Genomic DNA, 27,104 nt, shown 5'->3' with positions numbered 1-27,104 from the left:
TTGTGAACTATTTGTTTGTTAAGCGAAAAACACGTTATTTCCATAATTTGGGCGACCATTTTCTATAGCCGCACTACGGGTTCTTCTTCGGTAATCTGATTTTTTATAAAAAATCATTTGATCAAACTGTCTCAAATGACAAAATTAAGCAAATTGGAAATAAAATTAACGAAAAGCAATGAAAAAATCAACCAATTAGTTTTCTTAGTACAAAAAACTAGTAAACTTTCACTATTTTTACTTAAAAGTTCTCTTTAAGTCACAAAAACAATATTTTAAGTTGACAAATATATTGTATTGCTTCCTATCGGCAATATTTATTTGAAACATGATTTCTTGGATGATTTCTATAAGATTTAAGGCTGTAATACCAATTTAACAACCACTTTTCTGGAACTTTAGAACTAAATTTAGCCTAATAAGGACTGTTCAATTTATAAAACGGACAACTTGCTTGTGCGATATCTTTTTTATTTTTCAATAAAATCATTATCAGTTTTTTGCATAACTTTCTATAGTTATTCTCAAATGTACACTGCGACCACTTTCTATAGCCGCACCCTCAGTTTCACATGTCTAGCAATATCAAAGATAGAATCGATATGGAAAACAATATGCATCTGATAGTTATTGCAAAATATGATGCTTGCAAGCATAACTTTCTTCATGTGTATATTTTCCATATCAAAAATACAGTTTTTCGACAATTTGGGCGACCATTTTCTATAGCCGCACTTCGGGTTTTCCTTAGATCAGTTGCTTTATCATAAAGTATGCTCATTATTCCTGCTTTAAACGACCAAATAAAGCTTATCAAGACCAAACCAAAGAAGTTTAACGAAATACTTAAGTAACAAGGTCTTTTAATACGAGAAATAGGGCACAGACTTGGTAAACTGGTGTTTTATGGATAAGTTATTAAAGATATCCTAAAAAACTAAAAAAAAATCGAATTAAATCTCAAGTATAAATGCTGCTGACTCAAAACAATCATTGCATTATACTTCCGGTTTTATTTTTTTGCGTATAACCCTTATTAATCTAATTGAATTGTGAAAAAATCGATTTTTTAAGCTTTTAAATGGAAAATTCATAAGTTTTTGTATATCAATCCTGATGAAACTTGGAAAAGACATCGTATACAACATCAATATACAATGAAGATACTTCGGGAATTCATCAAACTCAACTTGGAAGGTCAGCATTGTCTTCGCTACCATTTAAACATAAGATGCATATTTTAAATTATGAAGACGATTTGTAATAACAGCTTTTATCCAACTTTCCATCAATTTGACGATATTTGGTTAAGTAAAAATGATGTGTTTCTATCAAAAGATTTCAAATATAGATGTTTCTGTTCATTTTGGGGCAAAAGAAAAGAAAGGGGTTATGATTGTAGTCTTCCTGTAGTTCTGGTTGATTTTATATCATAAATTGTAAAATTGGGCTAAATTTAGTGAAGTGCTGGCGCAAAATTAAGCTCTTGCATCCATTAGGATTATTTAAATCTGTATTCATGAGGATCATTAGCAACTGTTTAGTTGAATTTTCAGTGATATAATGTCATAAATATTGCGTATTCATCCAAATAAAGCGAATAAGGACTGTTCAATTTATAAAACGGACAACTTTACATGGCTATAAAAAGAAGACGCGTAGTTCAAATTTAACCACCCTCGTTTCGTTGTTCAGTACATCATGTTTCATTATAGTAATGATTTTTGAATCGAATAAAAATAGTTTTATTTCATAGAAAATCGGCCAGATGTTAAATGAGGTGAATTTTACGATTGCTGAAAATTGAAAATATACACAAAATTACTGTTTACATATGGTATACCGTTTTGATTATCAGAAAAGTATGTGCCATGCTGTAGCAGCATGAGTAATTAACATTCTGACGAAGTTTAAACTCATTTGGAAAATTGGTTGTTGAAATATTAAAGTCTCAAGTGAGATTCGATTTTTTGATTAAAATTTCGTTGTAAAGCAAAAAGGGCATGAACATATTCATTTAACATTTTTTTTATACATCATGTCGAAAGTAGGAATAATGTGGTTTCAAATGCAGAAAACTGCTTCGTAATAGCATTGCTGGTTTGGTTACTGTGTGCCATTACAGGCACAGTAATCAAAACAGTTTCGTTCTTTGAAGGTTCTTCCAAATAACAATGCAACCTAATGCAAATTTTACATAACAATGATGTTGAAAATATAATATTTTACATCCGATTGTTATTGAATAAGGTGTACAATAACATGGGATAAACTTTGTTGAAAATAAATAATAACAAGATGCGCTAGATTCGAAAATCGGCATCAATGGGGCAAAAAGTATGCATTTTTTACTATGACCATCTTTATGGATTCAATTTTTGATGAAGAATGCAATTAAAAGTAAATTTTTCTTCTGTATCATCCAGAAATCAGTATTCTACTGCTCTGGACAAATTTTGAGCCGAATCCGTTGTGCTATTGCATCACAGGACTTAAATGAATATTTTTTAATAATTTCTTTGTAAACAAGGCAATTTACTGTATCATGCTGGAGGTTGCTTGGTGCGTTATTACTTACCAACTATTAAGCTTTACCTTTAGTAGAATAGTATAAGATTCCAATACATTAAAAATTTCATGAAAATATACATGTTTAGTATGTGGAAAGTTATGTCGAATTTTGAGAAATGAGTTTTTATTGATGTTTTACGAAAACCGCTTCAGTTAGACAAAAAAGGACATTTTGCCAAATGTTATATTTTTCCTACATTTGAGAATAACTATAGAAAGTTATGCAAAAAACTGATAATGATTTTATTGAAAAATAAAAAAGATATCGCACAAGCAAGTTGTCCGTTTTATAAATTGAACAGTCCTTATTAGGCTAAATTTAGTTCTAAAGTTCCAGAAAAGTGGTTGTTAAATTGGTATTACAGCCTTAAATCTTATAGAAATCATCCAAGAAATCATGTTTCAAATAAATATTGCCGATAGGAAGCAATACAATATATTTGTCAACTTAAAATATTGTTTTTGTGACTTAAAGAGAACTTTTAAGTAAAAATAGTGAAAGTTTACTAGTTTTTTGTACTAAGAAAACTAATTGGTTGATTTTTTCATTGCTTTTCGTTAATTTTATTTCCAATTTGCTTAATTTTGTCATTTGAGACAGTTTGATCAAATGATTTTTTATAAAAAATCAGATTACCGAAGAAGAACCCGTAGTGCGGCTATAGAAAATGGTCGCCCAAATTATGGAAATAACGTGTTTTTCGCTTAACAAACAAATAGTTCACAATACTTATTCATGTAAATCATATATTTTACAAACACTAGTTGATACACATCGTTCCACATATCGATTGAATCGTAAAAATTGCTAGAAGTGCAAAATCGCGGGTGCGGCTATAGAAAGTGGCCGCAGTGTATATTGTGTGATTAAAAAATCTAGCATGGTATTATATTAATCTATTGCTTCATTGACGTTTCGGCTTAATAAATAAAATTTTAATGCGTTTATTGTTCATTGATCTTTGATCATGTTTCTTCAATATATTTGTTATTACTACTCTTATTACTATTATTTCAAAGAAGCATTGTTGGTTAGAACTCTGCATTTATAATTATCATATTTTCGAATATAAACTTACTTTCAAAATATAATAAAGACTAGTCAGCTTAACCTTAAACCTGTTTCTACGGTTATCAAGATACCTATTTACCAAATTAGTTGTCATATAATATAACACTTGAACATTTATTAAAACTAGTTTAATCAAGGCACCAGCCGCATGGATCTGTGTGGATTTGGTTTATCATCAGCCTCTTTAAATTGTATCAAAATCACCAAATACGTTGCTATAGCTCCACAGTACTGCAAAACAAACTCAGCTGGTAAAAACCTTACGACGACAAAAACGTTAAAACTCACCGACGTGATTATATGTCTATCGATCGTGCACAAACCGCATGCTGTGAACACAGAATTATTGTCTACCAGCTGGCGCCAAAAATTCTCCAACTGACGAGCGTAACGATGTCACCGGGTAGCATATAAAAAAAAAGAAAAATCAATTCTACAGATTCAACGTCACCAGATGTAGACATGTGTACGTACACGTTCCTTTGTCAGCGAATCCTTGCAGGTCCTCATCAAATTACAAACAATGGTCATCGTCCGGCGAGACTGAAAAAGACATTATTAAGACAAACAGAATGTGCGCTTCACCACAAATTGGTTTACATTGGTCAGCATAACCACCTACCTCAACGTTTGTGATGTGGCAGGGTTCCACGGTGAGCAGGAAGCGAAAAATGTGAATGAACAACCAGAGGGCTTGGATCCACGAGAATACAGCATCCTAAATCAACAAAGTAATATCGATCCCATGAAAAACAAAAACGTAGGTAAGTAGCCATATATTTACCTTATCTCCGACCAGTTCAACCATCAAGAAGTAAGAGGTAGCCACCAAATGCAGCAGGCATGAGCCCAAAACCGCCAGTAATGCCACGCCGAATGTGCTGAAATTAAATTATGTACATTGGTGAAAAATATATGTGTGTCTGCTCAATTATTCCGCTCAATGACCGCAGAGCAAATATATCTACTCACTTCGAAACCAAAACCACTCCGGTTGATAAAGAGGCATGAATGTAGGCCAGATCCTCGATGATCCGATTGGGTGGGATGGTGGTTCGTTTGCGGCCTGAATGATAGGGTACACAGAGTGAAAGCAATTAATCCATTGACAGCGACAAGTAAAACTCATCGTGTAGAGAGCTCATGCAACACTATAATTACAATGATAACACTGACGAATACACTGATGATCAATAATTTGGACAAGAAAGTACGTTAGCAACTTTTCAAAGGATATATTAGAATTGCTCAAATTTGGCCTGACAATATCTTGAGGAGAAACTTCAGAGAATACAAACATGGCAACCACAATCCCCTAGTCACGTATTCAAAAGCACCAATCTTGAAAATTCGTAAACAAATGCTCTCGATTTGGAAAAGTTGCCTCTTTTTGCAAGTAAGCAAAGCCAGGATAAACAAGTGCGGCTTGGTTTGTCGGAGTTGTGCCTCTAAAGTTTGTATGCAAAACTGCAATGGGATTTCTTGATGTTTCACCTTAAAACGGCTTTCCTGGGAAGCTGACCAGACTGTTCAAAGCAACAATGGACGGTGTACAAACGAGTTCCGGGTGGTCTATACAGCTCATTCGAATCTCGCCGGGGACTGCGACATGCCTATCGTGCGTTTCGGCGGACATTTCCCAGCCTGTGGGTTATTTTTGGCGCGTTAGGACGTGCTTGCAGACGACGGCGTCTAAAACACCTAGCCGAGGAATATCCGCCGAAAGGCACGACAATGCTTATGCTTCAACATTGTTCTGTTGTTGATCTGCCACTCAATAGGACATATCGACCAGAAGTTTATGGTCGTAAGGTAAATGGTTGGTAAGGTATGGTTCGTAAGATATGGGGAAGCTAGGTATGTATCTAATGATAATCCTGTTCACCTCGTATCCATGACAGAAGCATTAAGATGTTGTATTGAATATATGAATGCACTTAACGCATTATTTTATTGAATTAGTCAGATACCCACTATAGAATCCAATGAATGTAGACAATTTTATTTATTTCTTCTGGATGTTAAAATAACGAAAAACAGGAAGACAAATCTTCAATTTTGTTAATATAATAGGAATATATGTGATCAGTAACTGTGCAACAGTTCTGCACAAAAGATTCATAAAGTTGTATCGGTCACACCTAATTAACTGAGCAAAGTTGTATGTTGCCCAAAGCCCAATCAGTGGAGCGAACAATCCGCAACGCGGATGGGCGAAAGCCTCCATCAACACCGGATGAAGAATGAAATTAATTATTATGATGATGTTGACAGCTAAAATAAACATTGAGTTGATTTATTTGTTCACTAACCGGTCGGTCGGCGCCCTATTCTTGCGACAAAGCATCTTAAGATGGATAAAATTATACACACAAGGCAAACACAAAAGCAACACTGATAGCGAAAGCATGCAAAACGGGGTCTTTTGTAAATAGGCTAGGTATAATGCTTTTCGCACCGTGCGAAACAGAGGTTAAACCTTTCCGTGGCTCCATTATGTTCTCCAGCATTTCCAGGGCATTGTTGGCCGATGACACCGACGTTATCTCAATTATGGGTGTTTTGTGAACTGAAAATAATTGCCGAGAAAACAGAGCGACGGAAAATTTGAAACTTGAGGCAATCGCTTCACGTCTTATTAAACAACAGGCTACTTACACTCCGGAAACACGTGGTAGAGTGTCAAGTTGAGTCGATGAAAACGGCGGTTTATACCCAGTGCTGACTGCGCGAATAGCACATGGAACATCATCAAGATGTAATAGAGGGCGTAGAATGGGCAGTATCCCAGGACATTGGCACCTGAAATTATGTAGTTCAATGTGTAGGTGATATTTTGGCTGACCACTAGACTATACAATTTCATTCAGTTTTTGATAGTAAACATGCCTAATGTAGTTGTCTAATAGTAAAGTTCCAAAGATCTCTCTTGCTATCCCATTTTTTTCCTGTTCGGGTTTGTCACTGCGACCAGTTTTCTAGATCTACCCGAGCAGTGGGGAATATCAAATTAATAACTACGATATCACAATAGTTATTTATGCAACAAGTTGCAAAATGAAGATTTTTACAGCACGAGTCATACATTTATCCAACGAGGCTTGCCGAGTTGGATAAATATGACGAGTGCTGTAAAAATCGAGTTTTGCAACGAGTTGCATACAAAATTTTTTGCAATGACAAAAATATTCACTGAGAATGATATTGTCTAGCATGTAGCACAAACATGTTTCAAGGGAAACCACGTGTGAGCATCCACCTGCGCTTTTTTATGATCAGGTAGGCTGTGGCATAGCATGCACAGCAGAGTTGTCAAAAGTTTTCGCGGTCTCGTCGCGTAATCAAGAGTGGCTTCAGTTGCTGTTACGAATTCTTTTCATCGATACAAATCCTTCGATTGCATACAATTTAGATTTGAACTGCGCAATAGACATAGAGGCGGCCTGAGAATCGACGAAAGACGTGTGCAGACCAATAACTGCTCCTTTTCACGAATTATATTTGGGTATTGAAAAGTGTTGCATAATATACATCATTATGCAACACTTTTCTGTTGCATAATGTGATTCATTATGCAACACTTCTACACACCAGGAAAAGTAGGCCGTTACGCCACACATTCCTATTGAGTAAACTTGCGAATTATGATTGTAAATTGCAAAAAACCTGTTTTTATATCTTGTTGTGTTATTATTGAATTATCAAGGTATTACGTTTCCATAACATGTTTTGTTGGACAATCTTATTTTGTTATGACCAAGCTATTGGTATACAGCAATTAAATAACATTTCAATATTACATTTTGTTATGGAACAAGTTTAGTTATTATTGTATTATTGAGAGTGTACAAATACTTTATGCTATTGCTATCGAAACTAAACAAGTTTTGAAATAAAACCTACGTCATTCTACAACGCTATTTACAGCATTTCATGAGTGAGGGGAACAACTGCATATTCTCTCATCAATTTGTCTTCCTCTTCCATTTTTTATTACATACATCCTAACTGAGACAGAGTGCAAGCAAACTTTTTCCCACGGAATACTAGCTAGTGATAGTATTCCGTGGGAAAAAGTTTGCATGATGCACCAGCAAAATTGTTGAACGATTTTTTGAAAAGTGCGCAAAGTAAGGCCCTAGGTGCGCAAAGTATGTTATGCTTACGGTATCACATTTGATAAGAGGTGTGGTGTATTACGTGACATGGAGGTGCTGTAATGTGTACAAAACCAAGTCCCTGCTGGGCGGCGCGAGTTTTGAAATTGACTGAGTTGTAACTTAAAAGTACCCTACATACATCAAAACGAGAACATAGCAAACGATATTGAAGGTGGGGTTTGAAAGGGACGTTCCAGATTCCGCCTTTGACATGAGAATTTCAATGATAAAAATGTCAAACTTATCGAGTAAACTTGTTCAAACAAATCTAATACAGACAGCTGAATCCAAAATTATAGATGGTTTTGAATGGGATTTTTCAGAAATAAATATGTATAGCATTCTCAGAAAACACGAAGTCAAATATGATGTAGAATAGGATGCTAAAATGGAGGCCCTATGCGTAAATACTTCCATTTAACCATGGGTAAAGTGTACGCATATCGCCTCCACTTTAGCATCCTATTCAACAGCATATGCGATCGTTTGATATCATAACTAATTTTGCTTTCGGAATGTTATCAATTACTCTTTAATATCAAAATTTGTTATTGAAACATTTCCGAAATTCGCTGTTATAAAGTTGTTATTGACACTAACAAAACATGTTATTGAATTGATTTTCCAGGAACAAATTTTTGTTATTTTGCCGCTTATGACAGACAAGTTTATAACTTAATATGTTATGTTAAAAACATAAAAATTACAAATTCCATTATGCAGTTATTTTACCAAAATAACGCATTTTGTTATGCTGTTGTTATTCTCTTCTGCTCGGGTATTGTGACATAATCCGTATCCTTAGTGTAGTGCATGCCCCAAGTAACACAGAAAACATCTTTGGAAATCAAAATTTTCGAAGAAGTATTATTATTGTATTATAAGTGGATTTGAAAACAATATTTGCTATATATTAGCTCTAATTGTGTTTCCCGATTACAAACAACAAAAAAATTATGATGTTGTTCATCGGCTTCATTAACGTATGAAATCTGTGGGTTATACAATAATAAAACATTCCTGAATCATCAGACGCACAAATTTATCAACGAACAATGTTTTTGACACTTCACAATTTGAGTGACCGAATCTAAATATGTCCTAGTCGTGTTCCTATTATAAAACTCCTCACTACAGTAGTGTACTATGACTCTGTTCACTTCAATATCGAGGAAATACCAATACGGCCTGCACTGATATCTTGCGGATGTTGAAGTTCACTTGTAACCGGACTAAATATGGGCTACGTCGCGTCGGCATTCATGGCATTGGTGGTGCACATACGGAGCGATGTTTTAGTTGGACTGGACAAGCACTACTTTCTTCACCATGCAATATATTGGTGTCTATGGATACACTTGAGAATTCATATTTGGGTGAATTATACCGAAACTACGAAACGCACATCTAGAATTCCACGGAAACCAAAAAAACTCCACTGTAGCTCTGGAGCATCTGAAGAACGTACCGCTTCATTATTGACAACAACATTTTGACGTTTTGATAGACTAAAAGGTCGTCAGAAATAAGTTCTATTTCAGTTATTTTGGCGTTGTAATGATTGCTCCAAAATAAAATAATAACTTATCTGTCAATGAGTAGTAAAGAAGCTTTGTTGACGTATCATAAGATTTATTAAAACATCAACTATTATTTATTTTTGAGTTGTTCTATGAGAGTGATTTTAACGTTATTTTGACAATTTTTCCGAATAATTCATGAACATATTTTTATTCCTCAGGTATCGGTGACAGATTACAGTACCAGCTAAACATATGAATACGTGCAGAACAAATCAAACGCTTTGATATTATTTGTTTGCTTGGGTTGTTTATAATTCTGAACAAAACTACTTTTTCTCATTGAACATATTATAATTTTACATAAGCCATAATTAATAAGAACTCATAGCATTAAATACATTTTGGTTTGAAATTTAAATAATTCTCAACATTTTTGACCGGCGCTGTTAGCTTCAGGAAGGGACTGCCATATTGTTTCTTTTTTAAAATCGATTAGAAAAAAATCTACCAAGCAGCATTATTGGGTTGATTTATGTATTTTTTTTATTCAATCCAGAGGCGCTCAAATTATGCATGAGTGAAATTAGTAGTTTCACAATAAATCTTCACCCGCAGGTGAATCATGAATACCACCTCTGTACATAGCCCACGCAATTCAAAATTTGTTATCCAAAAACCATACGATAATTGACATCATTGTTTGGAAATAATGTTGAGTATGGTAAATGCAGTAAATATTCACAACCTGCATAATAATAATTTGTTTTTTTTTTAACTGACAGTTTTCAATATATTTATTGAGTCTATTAATCTGTTACAAAACAATATTCTGTGACATAAATATCACTAAAAAATTGCTCAATTATAACCTAATCATATGTTATGTTATATAAATATTTTCTACAAGTTGATTAACCTTAAGCTTGCTCAATTCGAACCAAAGAATGTATTTGTTTATTGCGAGTATTTTGCAAGTTTCCAGTAAGACAAATAACATGATTGTAATCAGGGAACCTATTGTGGACGACATTATCAGTATGATAAGTGTATCAGAATACATCTTATAAAACTTGTAAGATGTTTTATAAGCCGCCATTTTTTGCGCTGTTTTGATTATATAAGTGTGTGATATAACGTCGATAATTCAAAAAAAATACAATGGATTATGTTTGAAACGTGGATTTTTAACTATTATATAACAAGTTGTGTTACTTGGGTGACGCATTACTCAATTGCCATTGAGGGACACTAAAGTATCGATTTGAACACATTTTTTGTTTTGTTTACTTAGAAAACAAAACAAGAGTACTGATATTTGCCATGCATCGATAACCTAGCATCTTCCTTGTTTTACTGCTAAATTCTCCCCAGTAGGAAGTTTAGGACCCGGGTTTTAACATTAGCAGCAATATCATTCCAATAATGGAACATGTGTTCAGTAATAAGGATTCTGGTATGTTCCTTGCATACTAGCACTTACCAGTCTTTGAAGAGTTAGTACATACATTGATTTCTAACCTAATCTTATTTCCTTTGCATTGAGTTTAGCCTCAGATGGGGAGGTTTTTTAACTACTTCCAAAGTAAAGTTGGTTAACTTAGTTTAATTGCCGGGGCCCGTGGCGTAGTTGGTCACACGTTCGCTTCATATGCGGACGGTCATGGGTTTGATTCCCAGCCCCGGCACTTGCAATTTTTCGTCAGTTACTCTTCTCCCCGAGAGTGGCTGACATTGACCCTCTTCTGAGCCCATGGCTCAAACGGACCCGGATACCTGGACATCGGCGAAATGCAACTCATAATGGACCCCCAATCGGACTGGAAAAAGAACAACAAGCACCCATCGACATCCTCGTGCTCATCATTCTACCGAGAAAAGAGTAGAAAAGTGAAAGCAGTACGAAGGCAACCAGTTCGATATAGAAAAAAAAATAGAATACTTCTAGACGATGTACAAAGTGTAAGTGCAGCTGTCAATTGTAATCGCTCACGTAGTGCCCTAGTGGACAATAGAGCTGTAAAATAGGTTTAAGTGATCAACTTAGTTTAATTCAAAAACTGGACACCACCAAGATACCAGTAACAAGGACTCAATACTATAATTTCTATGCCATACAATTTAAAGAAGATCCGATAAACAAAATATAAGTTTTTTTTTCTCATAATCCACCCTGTAAAAACCGAATTTAGTGTCAACTCGAGTGAACTAAAGAATCTAATTGGGTAATTTGTCTGAATCTATAAAAAATGGAAAAGATGACCAAATTGTGTGAAATCAGCGATATGGTATTACATTTTTTTTTTATTCAAAGTGTCATTTACTGTGAATGGTAGATTTACTGTGGAAATTGTTTTGAATTGATTTGAAAACAAAGTTTATGCTGATAGGTGGGACTCAGCACGATAGAGTCTGCCGCAGTGTAGCAGTATAAACTGTATAAACTGTATAAACTGGGATACCTTAAAGATGCTCAGACCTCTACAGAAAGTACTTGACAGGAAACTTACTCAATAATTATGAGATCATGCTTAGTAAGAAGATATTCGTTTCCCAATTGCTTCGCCCATTTCCTTAGCATGATGATTTCCAACACAATTTACGGCTGCCACACTGCAGAAGGCACATTTCCACTCGCTTCAGCACACCCAATTTATTTCTCATCAATCATATTGAACGGCGCAAATCGTTCGTAAGAATATAATCAGGAAAACGTTTGGCTTACCTGAGTCTTGATTTTCCTTCTTTATTTTCTCTGCTATCCGATACCAGACCCAAATGTCGAGAGCTGGAAAATTAAGCAACTTATCCCATTATTTTACGTTTGTTCCCAAATGCCTCGGGCACCGGCAGCAGTCACTCGAGACAAACCCCGTATTGCCGGGGAACGAGGCAGCAAAAAAAAATGTCTCACCTAGAGCACCTGTTATGATGACACCCACCACGGTCAGCATCGTGAGACCTTTTCGCTTCCCCGTGTCCTGTTTGCCAGCTGCAAAGTACATCGAAAGCATATCGTCCGCCTAGAAATGGTTCAGAATTAAATTTGGAATACTGGTGAGACCTTGCCGCCGCCATCGTCGTTGGTCCGTACGGATGGTGCAGTAAAGAAACCGAAAATTCAACATAAAACACGGTCTATCTAAACGTTCTCGTAGCTATTCGAACTGAATGAGAGAACTTTTCTTCTTCGGGAACGGAAAAATCACAGGAGCGTGAAAAATTTATTTAATTTACCAAGCGTAAAGTATATTAATTTCCGGTGTAGTACATTTTGGCTACCGGAAAATAATTACTCAACCAATTAGTTTTCCCATCACAGGGCTCCCCAGCTGAAGTTACATCACCGTTCTTTATTACTCTAGACCTGAAGCCTTTTTTTTAAGAAGAAGAAGGTTATTGGTAAAAACGAAAGTAATCAGTCGAATACATACCTCGTTTAGACGCTGATTAAGCTCTCTTACGAATGGAAGTCCGAAAACGCCACAAAAGACCCCGCATATGCAGGCGGAAACAACAACTGAAACGTCCAGCGTGGTAACCACTTTTGATGTTGCCGTCTTCATTCTGAAAACGAAACTTTCCGGAACAAAAATTATTTAAAACGGTAAGAATTTTAAAATATCTTGGCTAGAAGATAAGCCCAATGCAATGATAGACAGCCTTCAAAATGCGATGGGTGTAAAGTGGGCGACGCAAAAAAAATGAAACAGATGGAGACGCATGGTGTTCAATATACGTAGTATATCACCCAGAATCCGATAATTAACTTCCTACTTAGCGACCAGTGATCTTTTCGGAAATCAGAAGCCTTGGACGCCCAGTGATCAGCTTTAAGATCAGTAGGGGAACTGCGGGCATAACGCCCCCCCGGGGTTTCACGCACCTCACTCAAACAGGCGTTTTACCTCCTGCAGTTTCCCGGCACCTAAAAAGTAGCACTTTTTTGAATTGTTTATTTGAATGGAAAATTTTGAGGGCACGCGGGTCAAAAGTTGAAGTTTCTTAGGTAAAGGAGTAAACTGCCCTCCAAGGCAGAATACAACCTCGTTCTTTGTTTGCATGTACAACTACCAAAAACCCCATTGACAAATGCTCAGCAAAGCCTCCAAACAAAGAACGATTCCACTAATTTTCCCCTGAGGATGGTAACAACCGTTACCGAAACGTAGGGACGAATCGAAAACCGTTATCGTTCTAGAGAAAAAAGGACTGATAAGCCGAATTTTCCTAACCTAGAATATAGATCCAACAGTCGAACTCTCGCACATCCAGGATCTACTAGTAAAAAAATAATTATAAATAATAATTAAATGCCGATTCAGGTGACAACAGGCTGAATAACGTGATATGGCCATAACACCGGACTGGCCAAAACTGGCGCTTCTCTCATACATATTTACTCCAGTAGCTTGTCCGTGTCACATCCTCTTGGAGCTACAGAGGAGGTGGCGCGTGGACTCGGAGAATGGTTAGTGCAGACGCTATGCAAGAGGTGAACCAAAGTTTCGGAGTCGACTACGTAGGTCATACCGGTGGTGCCATGCGGTCTAAGTCGACCCTTGCAGCGATTAAGTGGCCGCGGGGAGAACATCCTAGTAGCGTTGCTGTCGAGGCGTCGGAAAGGGGTCCTTGGCAAGGTCGAGACATGTCGAGACAGGCCCCATGCCGACACGTCCTTCTGTGTGCTGGTTGATAGGGCCTTACTTGCGGGGGTCAAATCGCTGTGCACGAGTTATCACTTCTTGATACTTGCTGTGCAGTTGGAAGCAGGCGTGGTGTCGACTATGCCTGCCTTCCGAGGACAAAGGCAGTGCTGAGGACCACTCGGGTAACTGGCTAAGTGCCAGTGGCACAGATTGGTGGGTTTCCCAAAGCGAGTCATCGATGTTCGTTGCTGTAAGCTTCTCAGCTAACCTCGAGAGTGCAAGTTATGGAATGCCCAAGGGGCTAGTCGCTTGGAACATTGTGCCAAGAGGTGCCAAGCACACCGTCTTATACGCTGTGTGGCACACCGAGGCACTCTGAGGCACAATTTTGACACTTGAGTTTGGGTGAAAAAACTAGGCAACCATGTGCATTTGACCTGCAAAATGAAAACAAACAGTTGGTTGTCTTGGTAGTTGCCAAGCAAAATCTGAATCATCAAGCAGTGGCACTTCGGGGCACACTGAGGCACAATTCAATACCCGGTGGCACACTGAAAATAATTGGCGCAAATAAGGTTGTGCTCAGCGACTCCCCCTTGGGAATGCCAAAGGCGCAAAGTAAAACACATAAAACTAATATAGAACAACTAGCTTTTTCACATGATCGTATAAAACCAGGATAAAACATGAATAAACCTTCAAGGCTGGTTGTTACTTGGGTATACTTACCTTACCGGTTAGACTAAGGCCTGAGTGACCTCTGCTGTACATATGAGTCGTCTCCATTCTGCTCGATCCATGGCTGCTTGTCTCCAGTTCCGCACTCTTCGAAAGGTCCGCAGATCGCCTTCCACTTGATCGACCCACCAAGCCTGCGCACCACGTCTACTTGTACCGGTCGGATGACTCTCGAGAACCATTTTAATCGGATTTCTATCCGACATCCTGATGACGTGACCTGCCCACCGTTGCCTCCCGATTTTCGCGGTGTCGACGATGGTTGGTTCTCTCAGCAACTGATGCAGTTCGTGGTTCATTCGTTTTCTCCAATTCCCGTCTTCCATCTGCACTCCGCCGTAGATGGTACGCAGCACCTTCCGTTCGAAAACTCCAAGAGCGCGTCGGTCCTCTGCACATAGAGTCCATGCTTCGTGCCCATATAGAATTTTTATTTATTTATTTATTTATTTATTTATTTATTTATTTATTTATTTATTTAATTATTTCTAATAAGCGTTTTGTAGATAGTTAACTTCGTGTGACGGCGTACTTTGTTCGATCGTATTGTTCTGCGAAGTCCAAAGTAAGCTCGATTTCCTGCCATAAGCGCCTCTGTATTTCTCTGCTGCTGTCGTTGTCGGCGGTAGCCCGTGAGCCCAAGTAAACAAATTCTTCAACCGTCTCGATTTCATCACCGTCAATTAAAATTCGGTGTGGCGGGCGCGGTGATTCTACCCTGGAGTTTTTTGTCATTATCTACTTTGTCTTTGACACATGAATGCCTTATCCGATTCGCATGGCTTCATTCTCTAGTCAGATGTACGTTTCCGCCATGCATCGTCTCAAATTTACTAGCTATAATATCAATATCATCAGCGAAACCAAGCAGCTGAACGGACTTCGTGAAAATCGTTCCACTCGTGTTTATCCCCGCACTCCTTATTACACCCTCTAGAGTAATGTTGAACATCAAGCAGAAAAGACCATCATCTTGCCATAACCCTCTGCGAGTTCCGAAGGGACTCGAGAGTGTCCCTGATATTCGAACTACGCAAATCACTCGATCCATCGTCGCCTTGATTAATCGTATAAGTTTATCCGGGAATCCGTATTTGTGTATGATCTGCCATAGCAGGTCTTGATCGATTGTATCATACGCCGTTTTAAAATCGATGAACAAGTGATGTGTGGGCACGTTGTATTCGCGGCAATTCTGCAACACCTGGCGGATGGCGAACATCTGATCCGTTGTAGCGCGTTCACCCATGAATCCAGCCTGATATTGCCCCACGAACTCTCTTGCAATCGGTGATAGACGGTGGCATAAAATTTGGGAGAGTACCTTGTAGGCAGCGCTCAGTAGTGCGATCGCGCGATAGCTCCCACATTCCAACTTGTCGCCCTTTTTGTAGATGGGACACAAGATACCTTCCATCCCTTCCTCCGGTAATATTTCCTCCTCCTAAATCTTGGTAATGACCCAGTGTAGTGCTCTCACCAGTACTTCTCCACCGTAATTTAGAAGATCGCTTGGTAGTTGATCTGCTCTCGCGGCTTTGTTGTTTTCAAACGGCTAACCTCCTCCACAATCTCTTGGAGGTTAAGGGCTGGAAATCTTTCGTCCTGCACACGTACACATGTCTAAAAGGATCTGTTACTACTAGAGATGGGAAAATCATTCAATTTTGAGAGTGAATCGCTACCGATTCACTCTCAAAAAAGAGTCGACTCTTTTGACCGAATCAGCAACTCTTTTCCGTAACTTGATGAAAAATGTCATTTTTCGATGTTATCCGACTCTTTTATTTTTATATGTCCAGATTTTAAGGAAATTAGCTCGCAAGTTATGGACGTCGACTCAGCCGTCGACGCAATAAATACAGGATACACATATTTTCGTTCCTTCCACTAAAGAGTCGATTCACTAGCGCGAGACGGCCATACAATATACGAATGAAAAATGTTCGATTGGGAAAGACTGCGATGTTTTGTGTCTAAACATCACTAAAGTACGCACTTAATCCAACTATTTTCGGAACTTGTTGTACTCGTAATGAACTTCAGCGAATCGTAACTCTTTTGAAAAGAATCGTGATTCACTCACTCGAATTCTCGAATCGATTCTTTGAGTCGACTCGCGAGTGAGTTACCCATGTCTAGTTACTACGCCAACTTCGGTGCTTGCAACGTCGCCATTGAGGTGCTCATCGTAATGCTGCCGCCACCTCTCGATCACCTCACGCTCGCTCGTGAGAAGATTCCCGTGATTGTCGTGATTGTGACACAAAGCCTCTGCGCGAGCGGTTCAGCTTCTCGTAAAGCTTCCGTGTGTCCTTAGCGCGGTGCAGCTCTTCCATCGCTTCGCGATCTCGTTCTTCCTGCTGACGCTCATTCTTCCGGAAGACTGAGTTCTGCCTGGTCCACGCATTGGCATAGCTAGGGGGGGTTCCAGGGGTGCCTGGCACCCCCTAGAACAAATTTGGCACCCCCTAGAATTTTTCCTTGACAGTCACCTAAAATTTAAAACTTCATATAATGGAATTATTATTAATGGCACATTTGAACAAAACTTAAGCACAGTAAGAACAATCATCAGATTTTTGCATAGATTCCTCTAGAAATACATCTATCTATTCGTGATAATGATTTCTCTAGGCTTCCTTTATGGATTCCTCCCGATATTTCTTCAATAAACTTCCCTTAGGATACTCTAGGTAGTCCTGATGGGGTTTACATACTAGAAATTTCTGCAGAGATTGATCCAGCAAATTCTGCTAGAATTTCAATGGACATTCTTACTATGATTATTCTCAGAATTCTTCTAAAGATTGCTCTAAAAAATCTATTAGGGTTTCTTCAGGAATTTCTTGTGGAATTATTCAAGCAATCTTCCTGGGATCCTTTCAGTAGTTCCTCCAGTAATTCTTCCAGGAATTCCTTCAGAGATTTAATTTAGAGATTCTTCCAGAAATTTCTCATGAAAAATTCCTCCAGGCGCTTATATTGGCCTCCATCCGGGAATTGTGGCTAGGATTTTTCAAGCAACTCCTGCTGCGATTCTTCCAGTAATTTCTCTTCTCCTCTAAAAATTCTCATTGTAATACCTTCTACTAGGAAAGTTCTTCCGCAAATTCTTCCGGAAGATCTCCCTGAGATTTTTCTATAAAATCCCTTCATTGATTCACCCATACATTTCTTCAATGATATATCTAGGACTTTCTACAGAGGTTCTTCCAGAAATTCCACAGGGGATTTCCTCAAGAACTTCTATTGACTTTCTTCCATGAATTAAAGCTGGAATTCTTCAAGCAATTTCCATTAGGACTCCTACAGAAATACTTCTAGAGATTTCTCCTGGCATACTTACTTGAGACTTGATGGGCTACAACTCGTAGCTGTGAGTCTACGCCGATTGAAGAATCCGCCTCCACTGGCCTCGGTCCTGGGCCAATCGCTTCCAGTCGCCCTGAACGTTTAGAGTCCTTAAGTCCTCCTCAACTGCAAAAGCCAACGTGTGCGCGGCCTTCCACGATGCCGACGACCCCTTGCTGGTTCTCTGCTGAATATAATTTTAGCTTGTCGTTCCTCCGGCATACGAGCTACGTCACCAGCCCACCGCAGCCAGCCGTGTTGTATTCGCTTCACTATATACATCTCTTTATATACCTGGTACAATTCGTAGTTCATGCGACGCCGCCAGATGCCGTCCTCCAGTTTACCGCCGAGTATTGTTCGCAGCACTTTACGTTCGAAGACTCCAAAGGCTCTCCGATCATCTTCTTTCAACGTCCACGTTTCATGATCGTATAAAGCGACCGGGAGAATCAGAGACTTGTACAACGCGAGTTATGTCTTCGTTTGCAGCCTGCGGGACCTCAGTCCAAATCAGTAAGTCCAATCCTCGCAGTCTCCCTCTTAAAAGGTACGAACGCCTCTTCCACGGCCCGACAGTCGATTCCGATGATGTCGGTATCGTCCGCGAAGCCCAGAAGCATATGCGACTTCGTGACAATGGTTCCGCTCCTATGTACACCAGCTCTCCTTATTGCTCCTTCCAGTGGTGCTATGTTGAACAGTAAGTTCGAAAGAGCATCGCCCTGATCCGTCAAGCGTCGCACGAATCAGTCTAATCAGCTTCGCCGGAAATCCATGCTCGATCATAATCTGCCATAACGCGTTTCTCTTCACTGAATCGTACGCCGCCTTGAAATAAATAAACAGATGATGGGCCTGCAAGTTTTACTACCGAAATTTATCGAGAATCTGCCGCAGGGTGAACATCTGGTCCGTTGTTGATCGGCCCTCACAAAATCCTGCCTGATATTCGCCGACGAAGGACTCCTCAATCGGCCTTAGCCTGTGGAACAGAACTCCGGATAAAATTTTGCACCCTGAATCCTGGCATACTTACTTGCTGCAATACTTTCGTCCAGAGATGCCTCCAGAAATTGCTCCTGCGATTACATCAGTGATTCCTCCAGTATACTTCTACCGATTCTTTCAAGGAGAATTGTAGGTATTCCTCCAGGAATCTGTTACCCCTGGCACTGCTGACTCTAGGGATTCTCTAGAAATTACTTCTATGATAGCTCCCGGAGTTCTAGGAATTCCTTCAGATATTCCAGCTGTGACTGCTCAAACAATTCATGCGGTTCTTCCAGCTATTCTTCCTCCAGAAACCCTAACTACGGTTAGGAAATTCCGAAATCATGCTACGAATTCTTCTAGAGCTTTCTCCTGAATTTTTTGCTGAGTCTTTTTCAGGCAATATTTCTGGATTTTTTTTCAGAAATTCATTTGGTTGCTCCACCAGGGATTTCTCCAAGGACTCATCCAGGAATTCCTCCAGAGATTTTATCCAAAGATTCCTCCAGAAAATCCTCATGGAATTCATGCAGGAACTTTTTTTGGCCGTTCTCCAAGAAATAGAAGAATAACTCCTGAGATTTTTCCTGTGATTTCTTCTGAAACTTTCCGGTGATTTCTCCAGGATTTTTTAACCAAGATATTTTGTCCACGGATTCTCTCATAAATTTCCCGTGGAATTCCTACAAGAACTCCTCTTGGCATTCATCAAAGAATCTCAGCTGGATTTCTTAAGCTATTCCTGCTGTGGTTCTTCCAGCAATTCCTCCTAGGACCACCAGTCATTCTTACAGTAATACCTCCCGAAATTCTTCTAGGGATTCTTCTAAAAATTTCTTCAAAAACTTGCTGGGATCTCCTATGAGTCTTGCAGAAGTACCTTTGGTGTGTCCTCCTGGAAATCCTAAAAAAAAATCTGGGATTTCTCTAAATATTTCTTGTTGAACTTCTCCAGGAACTCCTCCTAGGATTCCATAAGCGATTCCTGCTGCTTCTAATGTTTCAGGAATGCCTCCTGGGTCTCCTCCAGATTTTTTTACTGTGATACCTGCAGCAATCCCTCTAGAGATTTCTCCTGGAATTCTTGCCGGGATTCTTCTAGGCAATTTTCCTAGGATACTTCCATAAATGCCTTTGATTCTTCCAAGGATTTTTCTAAAGACTCATCCAGGAATTCCAATTACTCTAGAAATTAATTATGGTATTACACCTGGAACTCCTCTTGGCCTTCTTCAAGGAATTCTAGCTGAAGGAATCCCAATAGAAATCTATAGAATCCCTAAACGAAAAATTTCCTGTCAAATTCCCAAAGAAATTGCCGGAAAAAAATCCATCAAAATTACCTAAGAGCTTTCAAGGTAGTCGCCAAAAGAACTAATATAAGAACTACCAGAGGAATTCCTAGTGAAAATAGTAAGACTTTTTAAAGAAATTGGCCGAATCCAATCTCACAGTAAATTGTCAAAATATATGCTATAAAAATTTCCACAAACATTCACAAAAAAATTTAAAAAAAATTCTCATTGAATTTTACGAAATCATCAAAGGATTTTCTGAAGAAAATTTAGAAAGAATTCCAATAGTAATTGCAGTAACAGATTTTTGAAAGAACCACCAGAGTTTTGTTTTCTTCGAAGAAATTTCCGAAGAAAATCTCTAAGAAAATTGCCGAATAAATTTCCAAAGGAATTACCGAAGAAATTTCTAAAGTTTCCAGGATTTCCAAAAGATTTGCTGATAATATTCCCAAATAAATGTTCAATGCAAGTAACATCGGAAATGCCGAAGGTGTTCCGAAATCATCTGCTGCAGGAATTCCCTACATAATTACTGGAGAAATCTAGAAGAAATTGTCTTAAGATTTTTTTTTTAAATTATATAAGCGATTTATTAAAGAACTTCCGAAGGAGTTTTCGAAGGAATTGGTGAAGAAATACCTAATAGCAAGCATACGTAATGAAAGTCAAAAAAATCCACGAAAATCCGAAAAAAAGTAGAATGACTTGCCGAAGACATTTCCAAAAAAAATATGAGGAAGTTCCCACAGTCAATGTCGAATGAATTACCAAAGGAATTCCCAAAGAAATCGCCTAAAGAGTAATTGGAGAATTTTTAAAAGCAAATATCAAAAGGATTGCTGACATTAACAAAACATCGCTTGAAATACTACTAAAAAATTAGCGAAGGAACTCCCGAGAAAACATTTCAAAAGATTTGCCAATGAAATAAAAAGCCAAATAAACTCCAAGGGGAATTGTCGAAGAAATTTCCGATGACATTTTCAAAGGATGCGTAAATGTTGTTTAGTATCAAATTCCAAACATATAACCAAATAATAATCCTTAAATAAATTGCCGAATTCAAAGGAATTATTGAGAGATTTCTAAGAGAAGTCCTAATTAAAATAAATTGCATAACAATTTTCAAATAAATTGCCGGGAATATTCCCCGAGGAATTACCGAACAATGTTTTGCCGAAAACATTAAATTCTTGTATTATATTATGGCATAGAATCAGAATCCTGAAGAGAAAAATCGAAGTTCAGAAACCCGAAGAGAAAAATAGAATGTTGTGGTCAAACCAAAAATACAAAGTATCCTGATTTTGCAATTTCAAGTATTTATAACTCTTACAATGTCACAAAAGTTCAGTTTATTGGACGCAGTGGCCTAATTTCTACATCAGGGGAGGAAAAAAAGAAGCTTACAATTGTTCTTGAAAACTATTTTACAAGGGTTGTTATCATGCAATAAACAAAGAGGATGTCACGATGAATACAAGTTACACGCAAATTTGTACATATTTTATAGTTTAAGAGATACACTTTTAATATTTGCTCTGAAAATGTATTCTTAATCACTGTATTCAATTCACAAAACAAAGGGGTTGGGATGATTGTAAAATTCAAACTGAAAATACAAATTCCATGTATTATACCTAATCAAGTTATCAAGTTCTCAAACCTCACATGGCGGGGAGAGTGTTAAGTCAGTACAACGGTTTGGATTAGAAAGTTCTTTAAATTATAGCACGTTTAAATTTTCGGGCTAATTTGTCCCGCGAAGCAGTATATCATTGAACTAAGAAATTGAGGGTGGATCGGTATTTCTTTTTACAAAAAAAAAAGCAAAACAACCTGGAAGCCACTGAAACTGGCACCCCCTAGAAAAAAATCCTAGATACGCCAATGGGTCCACGCCTGTCTATAACGTGTCCCATTCGCCCTCGTACGGTGTTGCAGCATTCTCACCCATGCTGCATTCTTCTAGTTTTTCAACTGTTCACATTCGCCATCGTACCAGTCGTTTCTGTGATTCGGAGTCGCGAAGCCTAGTGCTGCAGCCGAGGTACTACCTATGGCGGATCGGATGTTCCTCCAGCCATCTTCAAGCGTAGCTGCGCCAAGCTGCTCTTCCGTTGACGTTGGTAGGGCCACTGCTAGCTGCTGCGCGTATTCTTGATCCACTTCTACGTTACGCAGCTGCTCGATGTTGAGCGGCGGTGTTCGACTTCGACGCGTGGTCGACTGTCGAAAGTTTTAGGCGCTTGCATACAGTGACTAGGTAGTGATCCGAATCTATATTCGCACTGCCGTATATGCGGACATTGGTTATATCCGAGAAGAATTTACCGTCGAAACGTGGTCGATTTAGTTTTCTGATTGATGGTCGGGTGATTTCTAGGTAGCTTTGTGGATATCTTTGCGGGGGAAGAAGTTACATCGGACTACCATACCAGGGGAGGCTGCAAAGTTTACGTATCGCTGAACGTTATCATTCGATACGGTGTACAGGGTGTTTCACCCGATTACCGGTCTGTATATTTCCTCCCTTCCTACCTGCCTTCTTTCCTTCCTACCTGCCTCCCTTCGTTCATGTCGCCGACAACGATTTTCACGTTACGCGGCGAGCAACCATCGTATGTTAGCTTTAACTATGCGTAGAACGCTTCTTTCTCGTCATCAGGTCTCCCTTCGTGTGGACAGTGCACGTTAATGATGCTGTAGTTGAAGAAACGGCCCTTAACTCTCAACATGCACATCCTTGCTTTGATCGGCTGCCACCCGATCAAACTTTAGCGCATCTTGCCCAACATTATGCATCCTGTTCTCAGTTCTTTGATGGTGTCACAGCTTTGGTAAGAGATAGCCGCTCGGTGCCCACTTTTCCACACTTTCTGTCCAGTCCAACAAAGTTGCAACGATGTCGAAGTTGCGAGGATATAGTTCGTCGTAGATTAATCTGTCACATCCTGCGAAACCAAGTGACTTGCAATTCACGTGGGTCTTTTTCCGAAAAGAGTACTCATACCCTACAACCAAAAATGAAGTGAACCTTAAAATTTCGTTGTTGCGGAACTTATTTTATCATAGCTGGGACATTATACCCCGGTACATTTGTGAGTTTACGATTTTGTTGGTTTTGGCATACACGTGGTTATAGAACGAATGCAACTATTCCATTAAAAAAAACTAATAGTTCAATAAAAGGCAACAGAGTGACAGAGATTTTTCCAATATTTTTAAAGGAGGGCATATTATACCTGTTAACTCAAGGTAAATGGCAATATCTTCCTCTTACGAGTTGCCACCAGAACAGGATCCGGCATCTTGTCACAAGCACTCGCTGTATTGTACAATAAAACAACTGTGAAAATATAGGTAATAATAGTTGCGTATATTCAAAATGATATTACTTTAGGCCAGCGTTGACCTCTTCGATATTTGTGTAGTAAAGAAGTATATAATAAAGACCATGCCTCTCCATGCATCAGGTTACAAACTAACACAGCGTCTTTGTGCGCATTTTTATTTCCTTAAACCACTGACACTTTCTTATGTTCTCTATATTTTAAATATTTTCTACTATTATCAAAATGTGGCTCCAACTTACCGTATGGGTTTTTTCGAGTTGATGTCAAAGAATATTCCTTTATACGTTAATCCAGCTGTCAGGCAAGGATGAAATATACGAGTAGGTACATCAATTCCCGTTTTATTATGCAGTTGAAGATAAATGTGGCAAACACTCATCGTTTCACTATCTACCTAAACAAAACACGATGCATAAGCCGTAAATCACCAGCACCAGATTCCGCTTGTAATCCACAATTTGTCCTTTGCTTGTTCTTTTCACCACATACGGTGCCAACCCGAACATACGGCTTACAAAAAAGACCACTCTAGTCGACTCGGATATCTCCATTGTGTGTGGCCTTTTTCTACCCGGTCGACAATCGATGACCGCATGCAAAGGAAGTAAACAACATGAAGGGAGATTGTAAAAAAATCTTATTGCCACATCATTGGAAGATTATTATAATAGATTATTCTACACACTAATAGGACTTCACATGGCGCCGAGGCGAAGGATCCCTATCCCAATCCCATTCAACACGGATCTAATTTCGAGAACACACTCTTGTTTGGGTCCTGAACAGGAACCGCACCGTCATCAGCACCAGCATCCCATTCGTTGGGAAAATCACTTTGGATGCTCTTCGAAGCTCTACCAAACCACTCCTGTAATCCCATTAGTATCTGATTGAGGATATGAAACATGATAGTACCGTTTATCACGACAATGGCAACTGACTTGCTGCTTGTTTTGTGCACAGGACACCAACTGTGGCGTATCAACGACGATTAGACCAGGTATTTCCGTATAAATGGATTCAGCAGAAATGGACTTCAGACACCTGGGATTAGCTGTTTATATAGCTACAATTCTGATACGGAGTGAACATGTGGTACTGTTAATTTTCCATTTTCCACTTCAAGTCTGTTTACTCTTTTGTCATAAGCAGTCTTTCACATTGGTACACGTTGGACAATCAACACGACTTACCTGTTTCAGTAAGGAATAATGGGGAGCTTTCTGGTAAATTTCATATAAACTCAACGAAAACTTGAAGATAACTGTTTACATGTGTTTTTGTTGAGTAAAATAAGTACTTGTACCGACTTTCCGAACCATCTAAGCAGAATACCCACCTCGAATTATTAGTGTTATCAGTGTTGTACCTTTGAATTTCGCCCTATTTTACTTACCTTTGACAGATACGCGTATTTAGACTACCACTTGTAATCATCCTCAGTAATAGTTATCCACTAGAGAAAAATAAGTTTTGAGAAGCATTCTAGTAACACAAAAAAGAGCTGATTAATTGAAATGTTTTTTTAATGTAAAACGAGTTGGAGTGTAATTGCAAATTTGATTTTCTATCGAAATATAGGCAGCTTTAGAAATTGTAAATACACTAACAAAAAACGGTCTTCAATTCGAGTGCAACATCAAGTAAAGTTCAGATTGGGTTTTATAGTGTAATATTCAAATATATAAGAAAGCAGTTCATAGGGTCTTGTACCATTTGGGCAGGTGTACCTATTTTGGGCACTTGCCACTATAACTAAATCAATTTCAAACCGATTGATTTGAAATTTTGTATAAAGTTAGGCACGTACAGTATCTAACTCTGTACAACAATTCAAATCAATCGGTTTGAAATTGACTAGTTATAGTGGCAAGTGCCCAAAATAGGTACACCTGCCCAAATGATACTACACCCTACCAACGTTTTATAATTTTGTGAAAAAATAGGTTCAAAAAGTGATTTTAGTTAGAAAAAAGCTCTTTGGGAGCTCAACCCAAAGAGCACATATTTTTGTGAATAATGCAATTTTATTGCACTACGTCTACAATATCAATAGGGGGATTTACTAAACAACGTAAAGGTCATGTCTATATGCGTAAGTCAGAACTAGTAAGGGAACGTCCATAAATTATGTCACGCTTTGAGAGGGGAAAAATGTGACGACCCATACAAAAAAATCAGTGGCCTCTTATAAAAAATGTAACATAGGGGGATGGCGGAGGGGTGAAAATGGCCAATTTTCGCGTGACGTAATTTATGGACGCTCCCTAATCACGATGTTTACGCTTCAGGATAATACGCAGAGGTTAAGTGAACTCCCTTAATGTTCCAATAGTGAAATGAATTGAATAGTTTTATGTCCGTGGAAAATAACGGTTTGATCAATAATTCCGGTTAATCGTAATCCATCGTATTTCATCAGCACCTGGTCAAAAAAGTCCGGATTCTAGCCCATCATTTTCGTTTCCCATTGATAATGTAGAAATTTGTGGATCCGTTTTCAACCTATACACTTTGCCTTTCTACCCTTTCAAGCATAGTTTGGTTTAATTCTAACCCTTTTGATTGTGAATCTTTAGTTGTGAATTTTTGATATGTAAATTAACACTTACTTCATATACTTACTAGATAGACTCAATGATTATATATATTTTTTACTCCGGTAACCTTGTACTCCCCTAAGATGCCGATGAACTATCAATCTCTGTTTAAATAGCTTACTACAAGACAACTGTTTGTGGCTTCCGCATTTCTTTTCCATTCAATTAAACAAAAGTGAATGTTTCTATGATTGTAAGAAAAAATATCTTTGAACTCAAACATGCCCACCATGGAAAAAATAAACTGGACTAAAGCATTGTCCAGTTAGAATCCGGACGCAAAGGATAATTTATTGTGACGCTCTCAATGATCATAATCATATTTTTTTTACAGCAGTCTGATCATAAACAAGTCCTCTATTGATGGTGAAAATTTCATTGATTTTCTTGCTATGACTGAAAAGTTATTTCAGATTGAAGACAAGTGAAGGAAAAAAATCTTGCACAAAAACGCTGAAAATTAAGCGTGGTCAGGTACGACAGTCGCGAAAAATGTTAATGTCTCCATAACCATTATGTGTGATGTGCACAGATGTTGTTAAGCATGCCATGAGGAAGTGCCCAAGGAAGATTGAAGTTTATGTTCATGGATAAATCTGCTTGGAATTCCAAGATTTGCCAGGAAGTTCGAGCTCTGGACATCGTTTTCTCACATCACGATTTTGACACCAAATGTGTACAAAGATGATAACCTCAAGAATCGCGTGCTGCTTTTCAAAAATGCACACAAGGGATCTGTAGAGGTTTGAGCTAATTTGGTGAGCTATCACGACAGCCTGAGATGTGCAGTGGT

General features: G+C 38.4%; 1 protein-coding gene across 3 annotated transcripts; it reads right to left on the bottom strand.

Annotated features, from left to right (window-relative positions):
• Positions 1-3,512: 3,512 nt before the first annotated feature.
• Positions 3,513-24,755, bottom strand: LOC109400635 (gustatory receptor for sugar taste 43a). Of its 3 annotated transcripts, none has more exons than XM_062859164.1 (14): positions 24,627-24,755; positions 24,106-24,278; positions 23,951-24,005; positions 12,758-12,902; positions 12,238-12,346; positions 12,049-12,111; positions 6,302-6,445; positions 6,102-6,212; positions 4,616-4,709; positions 4,428-4,524; positions 4,266-4,361; positions 4,118-4,186; positions 3,932-4,021; positions 3,515-3,874 (listed from the first exon to the last, which is right to left on the bottom strand). In XM_062859164.1, the coding sequence occupies exons 2-14, from the start codon at positions 24,260-24,262 to the stop codon at positions 3,776-3,778; spliced, it is 1,329 nt and encodes a 442-aa protein (XP_062715148.1). In that variant the 5' UTR covers positions 24,263-24,278; positions 24,627-24,755; the 3' UTR covers positions 3,515-3,775. The 3 variants fall into 3 exon arrangements, with proteins under 3 accessions (XP_062715149.1, XP_062715148.1, XP_029730293.1); XM_029874433.2 differs by having other exon boundaries at positions 3,516-3,874; positions 12,758-12,890; XM_062859165.1 differs by lacking the exon at positions 6,102-6,212 and having other exon boundaries at positions 3,513-3,874.
• Positions 24,756-27,104: the final 2,349 nt, after the last annotated feature.

Source organism: Aedes albopictus, chromosome 3 (assembly GCF_035046485.1).
Source record: "Aedes albopictus strain Foshan chromosome 3, AalbF5, whole genome shotgun sequence".
NCBI classification, from domain to species: Eukaryota; Metazoa; Arthropoda; class Insecta; order Diptera; family Culicidae; genus Aedes; species Aedes albopictus.
Note: the sequence above shows the minus strand (reverse complement) of the source record. Positions and strands in the feature narration are given on the sequence as shown.